General features: G+C 39.4%; 1 protein-coding gene across 1 annotated transcript; it reads right to left on the bottom strand.

The window, feature by feature from the left end:
* Window positions 1-1,097: 1,097 nt before the first annotated feature.
* Window positions 1,098-11,617, bottom strand: LOC117430163 (uncharacterized). Its single transcript, XM_059001731.1, has 5 exons — window positions 11,500-11,617; window positions 8,010-8,119; window positions 6,954-7,049; window positions 1,627-4,320; window positions 1,098-1,241 (listed from the first exon to the last, which is right to left on the bottom strand). The coding sequence occupies exons 3-5, from the start codon at window positions 7,047-7,049 to the stop codon at window positions 1,098-1,100; spliced, it is 2,934 nt and encodes a 977-aa protein (XP_058857714.1). The 5' UTR covers window positions 8,010-8,119; window positions 11,500-11,617.
* Window positions 11,618-11,936: the final 319 nt, after the last annotated feature.

Raw genomic sequence — 11,936 nt, 5'->3', positions numbered from 1 at the left:
ATTTGTTTATTATTTGTTTATTTAGCAGACGCAATACAAGGTCAATTTCCCTGCAATAATCTTTAAAACACAATTTCCTGCACTGCAAGAAATACAAGAACAACCATGAAAGGAGAGAAAGAGAAATGGTACAACAAAATTAAATAGACATGCCATCAATCAATAAACAAAGATGTAAGAAAAACAAAACAATTAATTAAAGAAAAAATTGAAAAACACTCAAGTTTTTTAAAAACACACAAGTTTACATTTAGTCATTGTTCTTTTTCCATGGAAACCTAGGTCAGTATTAGTTCTTCAGTTTATAAAATTAGCTATTCCAAGTTGCAGCTCCAAATTATATAAGGTTGTTCTTCTCAACCCTAATCCAGGATTTTTGTTGAAGGGAATTCTGTCTGAAAATGTATTCCCAGTACATTAAGATTCACAGACCGCCTATGAGATTTTAAATCGTTAGTAAATAGATTCCTTTATAAAAAAAATTTAAAACTTTCTTATGATGATAAGATGCCTTGAGGCTAAATATCATTGCAGTGCTTAATATGGGCTAGACTGACAAAGCTATTTACTTTGACAAGGACCATCAGAAATGCTGATTCCCTGGCAAAGTGTTAGGCCTATTTGTTCTCTCAAGCCTTTGGAGTGTGATTACATTTGTTGTTTTTTTTTTTTTTCATTTTACTTGTATTATTTTATTGTTTGGTCATGTTTGATAGGTCTTTTTATTTTATTTGATTGTGAAGTGTTTTGAGAGGGCTTGCCATGAACTGAACTGGCACTGTATCTAAAACCAATAGGAATCTTCAGACCGCTCACAGTGCTCTAAATTAAACGTCTGAGCTGCTTATTTCAGATTTGGTAACTTTATTGGGTGCGTTTATTAGTACATGTAAAAATCATGCTTGTGACATTTTGGATTAAACTTTGAGATCATCATTAAACCTCCAATGCTGCATTTTCACAGTGGCACAAAACACCTCCTGACAGATGACATCCTTTAAAATCACTTTTATAGGAACGGATTGAAAGAAAACTGGGACTGGTTCAGGGTGGAGAACTGTTGCTAAGGGAAGTGTCTGTGAAGGAGATCCATGCAGTCACAGCCAGTCCAGGAGAGAGCTCTGTGTACTGTGCCCCCTGGCTGCGGCCTGCTCTGTCAGGTCACAGTAGCGAAGCAGAGCCGTCACCAGATCCCCCACCGTCCAGCCCCCCTCCACCGCCCTCCTCGCCAGGCCAGAAAACTGACAGGAAACAAAATAATAATAGATTAACTAAACAGCAGCAGTGTGGAGTAGTGGTTAGGGCTCTGGACTCTGACCCTTGACTCTTAACTGTGCACATAAATATTAATAATAATATTTATGTGCACAGTTAAACTTGTATGTCTAAAAAAGAGTTTGTTTACTAAAAGGGCCCTTCTGCTTAGGTTAAAGAGCCATTTATACTATGTATCTGCTGAGCATACTGTACTAAGTATCTACGGTATTGTATTACTCTTATGTGTGGTATGCATGAAACATTCTCAGACTAACAGTGTTGTACCTGAAGGAAATCTGCACACCACAACGATAAGGTTGCCCGTGATAATGTTGCTACTAAGAGTATGTACAGCATGTGACTACGTACCTGTGTTCTTAGATCCTCTGCTGGGGTCCTACACTGGAACACAGGTATGTTTAACTGAGAGGCTACTGCCCATTGGAGCACTCCCTGCAGCTGCTGTGTGGTAATGTCACAGTGAGCATCCAGCTGTGCCACCACTGGCCTGAGGCCTGGCTTCCCGGATGCAGAGAAGGCTCCTTCAGGGTCAGTGTGCTGGTTTGCCTTTAAGGCCCTTCCATTTGGGAATCCACTTTCTTCTCCTGAGTTCACATGTGTGAACCTGAAGGTTGTGGGTTTTTTTGTGCCAGTGGCAGGCTTTAAAATAGGGCTATTAAAAAAATCACTACAGTATTTGCCAGCTTCATCCAATGAAGCTTTCAGCACAGCTTTAGCTAAATCCTCGGCATATGACCCATGCCAATTCATCATTTCGAAGTCAATCACTTCTGGCTGTTGTGACTGTGTACAACCTCCATTGACTGTCCTTCCAGTGTGCTGAGAAATGGTAACTGCAGATGTGCCCTCTCTTTCATAGAGGTTCCTATGGAGTTGGTGGTGTTCTTGTTCCACCACTGAAGGAATGGTACAGGCCAAGATCTTCCTACTCAGCTTCTCTGTTATTTCCTCTACCATGGTTGGTCTGAATGGGCACTGATCTTTTACATTGTCAAAAGGGGTTTCCTTGAGTTGTTTGACAGCTTCCTGCAGGACATCTTTAATCAATAACCCTGCAAATTGGGTCAGGTCTGCATTTTGGAAAGCACCAAAGTTAATATTGGTCTCCCAAGTGTATGGCACACAGCATTTGCCTGATGCAGGTGGGTTAGTTGATACATTCTCCACTGATGAGTCTGGCATTTCTTTATCTCCCCCGTCAACAACAACCGACTGTTGGCTGAACATCACATGTCGGTCTGGATGAGGGACAGTTCTGGACAGCTGTTCCCCTGCCTCTGCCTGTCCTGATACCCGACACCGACCAGCCTTTGTGGGCATCACAAGCATCTGAAACGAGGCCTGAATGAGTTCTTCAGCAAGCCTTTCTGCCATGTGGCTGAGATTCGCTTCACAATGTGGCTGGATCCCATTAGTTGTTGTTGCTGCTGCCTTGACTTTTCGGGGGACTTTGGTTTCCAGCAACATTTCTCTTTGAATTGCCAAAACCTCCCCTCTTATTTCTTGACTTATCCTCTCTGCGTAGACAGACACAGGGCTGAGTGGGCTGTGAGTCATTCTTATGGGAGCCACACTCTGCATCTGAGACTGCTCCTGGATGTTTTCTAGATTACCTTTTGTTGAAGTGCTGTCCACACAGCTGTCCCCAGTCTCCACATTCGGGTCTTTTAAAAGTTTTTCATTTGCGCTCCAGCCCATTATAGATAAAGCTAACTGGTTAGCATAGACTGAAATCTGTTGAAATCCTTGATTCTCACTTGAATGCCTCCGAGACCTTCCATCCTCCTTGGCCTGGCCAATACTTTGCTCTGCTTCCCTTTCTCTTTCTGAATACTCCAGAGACAGTGATCTCATGAGTTTGGCCATGAACTCTGCCTTATCCCCAGTGTCTTGCTCTTTCCTAGGAGAACTAGTAGAGTCTTCCTTGGGGGTTGGCGGAGGGGGAGATGGGAGGAACTCCTTGGCGAGGCCACCTTTCAGTTTCCTGGAGAAGCTGCTCCGGCTCTTACCTTTCTCTGGCACGAGGGGGGTGGGCGGAGGAGCATCAGGATAGTCCAGCGAACTCTTGCTGGAGAATACAGATTTTGCTGGAGCTGAAAAACAGGATGGCTCTTGGTGTTGTCTTGTTGTGATGGAGCCCCCTGTCCCGTACTCTCTTAAAAATGAATTGAAAAACCTGTACTGATTTTCCACCTCACTTAAAGAGGGATCGCAGACCACTGGGCTGGGAAACTGATAATGCTGATCTCTCCCGCAACAGTTCTTGGTGCAGCAAGGCATTGGTGTGTCTGGTGATCTGACTGAGTTTATATATCCAGCTTCTTCAGAGAACCTCCCACTGGTAAATGATTCATGATTCATTGTACTTCCATCCATTTCCAAAAGACCCCTCGAGGTCAATGTCATTATTGTGTCTCTTAATTCCTCCATGCATATAGAGTCCAGTTCCTGTATCAGTTTTGATGCAAATTCCTCTGCAACAGATTGAATGCCGCTAATCTTCCTCCCTTCTGATAAGGTGCTAATGGTGCACTGGGAGGAAGAGCCTTGGCTCACAGTTAGCCCCTTATTAATCTCTTCATGTGCTTCCTGAATAATAATAGAGGAAAGTTTAGTAGCCAAACCCAGGAAGCCATTATCATCAGTGCTGGGAGTAGTGCCTGCATCTAATTCCATTGGAGACACATGCAAATCACCTTCTTTGTGCATGACACCTGTTCCACCAATGGATGCAGACTGGCAGTCAGGTAGGGGTTGGCTCAAGTCGAATGCAGCATTCCTGCTCGCAGTTGGTTCCAATTGCCTTTTAATGACACTCATAATATCACTCGTCATGTAGTCTGCATAGCTGGAAATCAAACTGTGCCCAGGTTCTGCGGACTGCTGGGGAATGTTATCAGTCTCCACTCCCTGCTCCTCAGAAGCCATGCCTAGGGCCTGGCTCAATCCTTGGGTATATGCATTGAGTGCGTTGAGAACAGATGTTCTGTTGTAGGTGGGAGTCACACCTGGCTGTGTGGTAAGATACACAGCTCCTGAATTCTGAAAAGGGAAAAGGAAATACAATTACAGCCCTGGAACTAAATAGTCACCTGCTATTAGCACAAACTTTCTATTTTTCTGTTTGACGTTGGAGTATATTTTTAAAGTCCAATCTTTGATTAATTACTACTTTGTTGAAAGAGAAAAAACTCTGGTATTTTACTGAACTAGAAGCCTAAGTAATATGCCAATTATTTTTTCAAAAGGTAAAAAAAAAGTTACTAAATCTTTACAAAGGTCTTTGGAACAAGCCTGTGTTTTTGTTTTGTTTTTTGTACAAGGTCATTCCTTCCAGTAGCTTGGAAGATACACAGAGACATTGTGGTCAGATTTTTTGGACTCTGTTGCAGCATTCACTTTGATATTTAGGGCTGTGGGTTTTAAACTTAAACTTTTTTATGTAAACTTTGAATTAAATTATTTTTTCCAATTGAAAGTGACACTGTGAGTTGCAGGAAACAACACATTCTAGTTCCCCCTGGATATCCGCTGCAAGATCATTGTTTCAAATTTGCATTTGCTTTTTGGAAAAAGGTCTGTGTTTAAAGAATGTGGCCCCAGGGGGTCTTTAAGCTGCTTGCACAGAACTTAGTGGAAGGCCTGTCCTCAGACTAAAGATCATACAGGACAAAGGCCTGTTGCACAGCCCTTTAATAAGCCTCAACGCATCTAAAACATGAAAGTGTTCTTCTCACAATGTAAACAATGAAACAAAAAGTGACAGAAACTGCAATATTGTACCCTTGCCAACTCCTTAAGCACTGTTAGGATTGATTAGGTGCCATTTATTTTGACAGACAAATGAACGATTGCAGCATTACAGGCAGCATCTTAAATCTTATTATTCACGAGTGTGATGTACCTAATCAATACTATACTAATATACTATATACTCTACATTTACTACTACAACTACTACTACTACTACTACTACTACTACTACTACTAATATTATTATTCCAAGGTGCTTATAAACTCAGTAGGATACATTAGTGTTGTGGGGGGAAAGTGATCGGAAAGATGTGTAAATGCTGCATTCTCTTGACAAATGCAGCCTACGATAATCGCTTAAACAATATAGCTTATAAGTGTCAGCTGCAGGGCCCTCTGTGACCCATACCAATAGTCTCCTTAGTAAAGTTCCCCATAGTGACAGCCTAGCAAAGTGTAATAAAGCATAGGTAAGCATTGTAAAGACCAGCAAAGTACTGTATTCCTCCACCATGGTAAATGTTTAGTATACCCAGGGGAAAAGCATGGCAACCACTACCTTTACTGTGGTAAACCTTTAGGAGGGTCCTAGCATGCTGTGGCCTAGAGTTCACTGGCCAGGTTCTCCGCTCTGTGGTGAATGGTGTTTGCACAACCACATTAATATTCTATAACCCAGTATACAGGCTGCAATAAAGGGGTCTGTCTGTTTTTCAGCTCTAATTGTTGTATTTGTTTAATAAAAATTAGTCCCCAGGCATCAGGGTGAATCAAATCCAGCCTCCGTTTCAGGGCCATATCTTGCAGGTACACTATCATGTAATGAAGTGTCTGTGAATGCTGGGATATTGCAGTGGCTAGTGTAATTGACTGCCCTGCTCTTATCTGAATGTGCTTGCTTGCCAGAGCAGTCCAGTCCTTTGCGTGACTGTGGGGTGGTTCTGAAAGTGCAGGGTCAGGTCACTTCCTCCAGACGTAAACACTGAGCAGAGACATTCAGCTGACGTAGGTAAACATGTGTGTATAAATACTGTATACCACCAATCTAATTAGAATTGTTCTAGATACATTTGAAACCATTTATTTCAAGTTTTTTGTAAAGATGGTAACAGTCAGTTTGCTTGTCTGTATGACTTTTCTAAGCCCTGTGATACAGACAATATCCATTTCATATTTACTTTTACTGTTTTGAGGAAATTCCTGCTACAGATTCATTTTCTGGCAGGAGTGATGCCTGGACAAGTCTGATCTTGTTTTAATTAAGTTTTCTTAAGTTTAGCAGAGTACACGAATAACACTGTTATTCTATTGTGACCTTTTTCCAGGATGCAGGACTTTTGGAACGATTGTTTGAACTTGAAATATATTACTACTGTGTGTATTGGACAAAATACAGCAGAGCAATTAGGATTTCATTATTTTATGGTTTTCCAGACCAAGTTTCATGATGATTGGATAAGCGGTTCTCCAGATTTATGAAAAAGTAAGTGTGGGTTACAGAGGGACATCTGTACACCCCCAAATATCTACAGAATCTGATATTCTCAGTAGCTTGCTAATTAATAATGTTCTTCAGTCCTTATATCCTCTCCCAGAGGGGGATAATAAATACATATCTTTCACAGACTAAAAGGCTTAGAAAGATCACAGTTGCTAAGAATTGAGAATGAAGAAAAAAGTTGTTTTAAAGGCATCTTATTTTATATTAGTGCCCTAATATAAATAAGAATAAGTATAAATGTGTTAGGGGAAGAAAAAAAAAAGACAATGACTAGTGTACAATGACTAGAAATGCAAATGGCAAACCAGCAATATTTACTGTATATTGATTGTGAAAATAGGCCTGGAACCCTGTCTCCCCCTTGTGGTGATCCTGTATTAATGCAGCACAATTCTCCAGGTAATGAACGTTGCATTCTCACCTGTCGATCTCCTGGAGCCCTCTGATCTTCATCTGAGGAGCTGGTTAGAAGACACAGCTTCAGTCTACTGCTCAGCCACTCACTTTCAAGAGACATCTGCCAGGTATTAAAAGGACGCTGTTACTTCTTAAAAATAAATATGTAAATTAATGTATTTAAAAAAACATTTTTAAATTTTTTTTTAAATGTTGTTATTTTGTGTATATTTAAACAGAATCACTTAACTGAGATAAATTAACTTACTTTTAAAGTGAAAATAAAAAATCGGATTTATCTTCCATAACTGCTCAATAGTGGCGAATTTATAAATACTAAAATAAACTAAAATGAAATTATACATGTTTTGACTAGAAGTCTTTCTCAGATGTTAGTCATGGAATTTGAGTATTTTAAAATGATAAAATCCTGTTTAAAAGAATCCCTTTTGTGACATATTTTCTTTGCATTTGTATCCGTGCAACTCGTATTAAGAAACAATACATTTTTGACATTTACTTTAATTAAACCTCTTTGTTGTTTACAGCTTTTATTACAACATTTGCAAAGTCTATTGAAAACAGTGTACTGTGACTCTTCATGTTCAGGTCCCTGGTTAATTGTTTGCTGACTTGGCTCCCTTTCTCAGAAAGATTCTGAACATGTGTGCTTATTTTGGAGACTTTTGAGGAACCATCTCTCACAGTTCAGTTGGGTTTCATTTGAGGCATTATTATATATCTCTTGTAATGAAGCCCTGTGAGAAGAGGGGGCTGTAAGTCTTATACACCCTACACCCAACATAGAACTTTATATTTGTACTTTTAAAAATGAGATATATGGACTTAAAATATATATGCAATTCAAATATATATGTAGATGCACTTCACATCATAGACACCCTTGCAAATTAAATGTTTGCCATATTTGCATAATTCATAATCCATTAACATCACTGTGTAATTCAATACTGATTGGGTAAAAAGGTACAACTATTTTTTTAAAAATCGTCGAATAACACCTCTATGGAATGTCATACTTTTTACAGGTGAAATATTTCTAGTGATTTAAAATGCACACCTTGTTGGCAGTTCAGTTTGTTCACGTAGGTAGTTTTAGTTGGTATCTGTGTCTGTACAGTATTTCTGTTTCTCTCTGTCGCTCCTGCTCCAGATATCCTTCTTCTATATCTGTCAAACAACACAGTAAGTCACATTCTTAACTAGCTACCATTATCTGTTTGTCTGTCTGACTGTGAGAACTAAGGAAGTTGTGCCATATCTAGGTTTGACAGCTTTTCATTGTCAACAACCAAGGTTGGCAAGCATCTTCAAGAGTCGTATTTCCTCTGCCTGAGCAGCTCAGAGCTAAGGAAGACTGTTAATAACTGTATGAGCTCCCCTTTCTCTTGTTTACCAGCACTGGCTGTTAGAGTATATAGACACTTAATCATTAAGAGTTTTCCCTGGGCAGAATCGAAAACCAGAGAGTGCTTTCTTTTCAAAGAATTAAGCCTTTCAACCTCAGCCATGAACCATTTTGAGTAAACTCTAATTGAAAGCACGTTTCTGCACCCTAAGGGGGGGTTACAGGAACATAGTCACGTGGCAGACAGGAAGGAAGGACGGCTAGTTTTTGAGAAGACGTTGCAGAGAATAGATTGTTTAGACACGGCAGGCATTGCTTTTGAAAGTGTTTGAGTGGACAGTGTGCAAATTGGCTTACGTCTTGAACACAGTTTTTAAGATGGAGTTCGCTAAAGCTACACTTAACTTTTGTACTATATTAGTGGTTAATTTACATTATTTTTTTTGTATTGCCAAATGAATGAATAACTCTAACCTTGGTCTCAAATCTTAATTGCTGTATGGTACCAAAATAACTACAACAATGTTAACTGCATGCAGTAATGCCATGCTGACACTACATAAAGCGACAAAAATGAGTTCACAACTGTGTTTTTTTTTTGTTTGTTTTTTTACTTTTTAAGGGGATACAAGTTTACCACAGTAAATTTGCAATACCATGCACACTATTGTATTGTAACATGCTTTTTAATGTGCTTTACCATACCTCTCTGGGCTTTACAATGCTTACCTATGTTTAATAATGCTTTCACTATGCTTTATTACACAGATATGTTTTTAAGGAAAGCAGCATCATAGTTCACATTTAATGCTGAGGTTATGTTGCAACATTGCACTACTTAAATATCACTCTTAACAAAGGCATATTTGGTGGGTACATAGTAACTTCATACAGTAGACTGTCGCTAATCCGAACCCTGGTAATCCAATTTGATCTAGATAATCAAATGCAGGCTGCTAGAAACCAGACCTCAATATCAGAATTCTACGAGAAGTAAGTAAAACATTTACATCTTGATTAGCTAGACTACTGGGATAATTACACACTCAGCTATGTGCCCTTATAAAGGTTTAACACAGTAAATCTGCACAGTTATTTTGCAGTTCTCCTGTGCTTTTCCCATGGTTATGCTATGCATTTACCATGATTTTCCTTTTTTATTTTTTTAATATACTTTACCATAGCTCTCTGTGCTTTGCAGTGCTTATGATGCAGTGCTTTCACTGTGCTTTTATTACACTTTGCTATGCTTTTACTATGGGGAACTTTTAGAAGGGTGATTACAGTGTTACAGAAAATAAAACAACTTGACTAACATCCAAAAGCTTTTTCTTTTGTGTTTTACAGAATTAATTAAAGACCAAGTAGCTCTGAATGTGAAATCCTTAGTTTTTTGCTAACTCTGTGACTGAGTTCACAAGCAGCTCTTCAATGCTATAGACATACTTAGGCTAGGTCAGCCTAAGTCTTTATATTAGTAAGCAGCAGACCCTTCTCGTACACAGCAGTGTATTGCATGCCAGCAAAACAAAAGGAAACTTGGCAGATCATTAGATGCCACTGGCTCTTCTATTAAGATACTGGCTGATTTGGCCTGTTGTACATATTACTGTGACAGGCAGCTAGAACTGAGGCTGAGGCATGGTTATCCACCTCATGTTGTCTGTCAGCAGGTTTGGTTCCACCCCCCTCTACCCAGATAACATCAACAGCATGCTCTGGTCTCCCCACACAACTTTCCTCAGTAAGGCCTGGTAGCTGTTTTCTGGTTTTCCCCACTTGATCGTATATATTTCATATTTAATAGGACTGCTTTGTAGCTTTGTTTTGCTCAGCCTGTTTCTAATTAAGTGATCTGGCCAGTGAGAGGCTGGAGCACCCTTTGTTCAAGCATTTGTGATTCACCTTTGATCGTACAGACCCAGCCGCAGTATTGATTCAACCTTTTTATAGCGTATTATCATAGGAATCAATTGAATTGAATAAGAACAACTGGCTTGCAACTATCATCAAAATGTAAGGGACAGTAAGAAATGAAGAAAATGTATTTTCACTTTAATGTAAGGGCTTTTGAAATGTTTTCTCAAATCCTGACTTTTGCCGAATGCAGTGTTCTGAGGGTTGATTGAATAGTGCCATAAGAGAGCGAGATAAAGTGGGACAGTAAGAGGTGCTGTATTTTTTATTGTATTTTTTAAAAATGATTATTTACCCTTGTAAAGGTTTCTCTGGGTCTGCAAATTTGCATTTGTTGCCTGATAACTTCATCTCAACTGCTTGCTTGCTACATTTTTTGGTGTCCCCGCATAAATAATGGTCTCCTCTTTAAAAATGTGTTAAGAATTTTAATGAGCAACTTCTCCGTACAGTGGAATTCTAAATAAAATTAATTTACGACAAATGCTGAAAGACATATGTTTTACCCAATGAGTTTCCTAAATGACTACTGCCAAGACTGGTATACTATTACATGGAGTCACTGGCAAAAAAAACTATTTTTGAGGGTAAGAGGAATAACTACCCAGTCAATCCGCATTGGTAGAAAGAGGAGCATATTTGAGGCACTTGTGGGACAGACCACTCATACAAATATTAAGCATATTTCTAAAGAAGAAACAATTCTCTATTCAGGGATACCGAGATATTTAGAGAGCAAGTAGCCCAAGCAAGGTTATCAGGCAACATACTCCCCCACCCCCAGTTGTACTGCTTTCCTAGAAAAAAGAGAACATTTCAGGGGACCGTTCTACTTGTGAGATGGCTTTTTAGTTACATTGCTAGCTCTCACAGCCGTGGTGGGGTCTGTTACTGACATTCTTAAAACTACAATAAAGTGTATCATTTACAGTACTGGCATGTTTGGAATTCACTAGGGAGTTTTCAAAGGCTGGTTAAAAGTTGCACTACTTGTGATTTTGCCAGATATTTAAATAACATTTGTTATTTATTCTCAAGTATTGTCTGTCACTTGTCTGTGCCCAATTGCTCTATGCAGTACGGCACTGGTTATTATTAATAATGCATATTATTTTAATAACCATTTGTTTTGTTCTCAGATTATTTGTTGTATTAAAATGAGAACATATTTTAACTTTGTAATCTGACAAATTGAAACACCCAATTGTTAATCCACAATTTCACACACAATACAGGCGAGGCCAGCACAACAAATCTACAATGTGAAATTCAAATTTGCACTTACCTCTGAAAACGGAGAGGTTGATTTGTAAAGAAAAGCTTCTGAACAAATGGTCGCAGGGTCTAGCTGACTGAGAAGGAACTGAGCGCCGGTGCTCTAGTGGTTTTGTGTTGGCGGTGACTTCCTCTTCAGCACCCTCAGAATCTGCAGCACATGCAAGCTGATGAGGCTGCTGTTGTTGATAAGAGGGACCTTGTTCTGGTCCTCGACTGTGACTCCCTTCACCCAGTTCAGTGAACTTTCTAACTGCAAACAGATTGAATGGGAAGCAATACTGATTTGATTCTAATCAATGATAATTCAGTAGAAATATTATTCCTTGTTTGCTTTGTGTAATCCTCTACAGTTAAAAGTTACTGTCGGTGCATGCATTCCATTGTAGAGACTGATCAAGCTTTCTCATTGAAGAATCTTCTCAGTTATGAGAGCATTGTTGACTG

The sequence above is a fragment of the Acipenser ruthenus genome, chromosome 26, assembly GCF_902713425.1.
Source record: "Acipenser ruthenus chromosome 26, fAciRut3.2 maternal haplotype, whole genome shotgun sequence".
Classification (NCBI taxonomy): domain Eukaryota; kingdom Metazoa; phylum Chordata; class Actinopteri; order Acipenseriformes; family Acipenseridae; genus Acipenser; species Acipenser ruthenus.
This window is presented reverse-complemented; position numbering and strand designations above follow the sequence as displayed.

Coding starts and splice junctions, on each gene's coding strand:
- LOC117430163 (XM_059001731.1), bottom strand. CDS start 7,049: ATGTCTCTTGAAAGTGAGTGGCTGAGCAGTAGACTGAAGCTGTGTCTT. Junction 4,321..6,953: donor GGGCTCCAGGAGATCGACAG/GTGAGAATGCAA, acceptor TTCCCTTTTCAG/AATTCAGGAGCTGTGTATCT. Junction 1,242..1,626: donor CAGAGGATCTAAGAACACAG/GTACGTAGTCAC, acceptor GTTTCCTGTCAG/TTTTCTGGCCTGGCGAGGAG.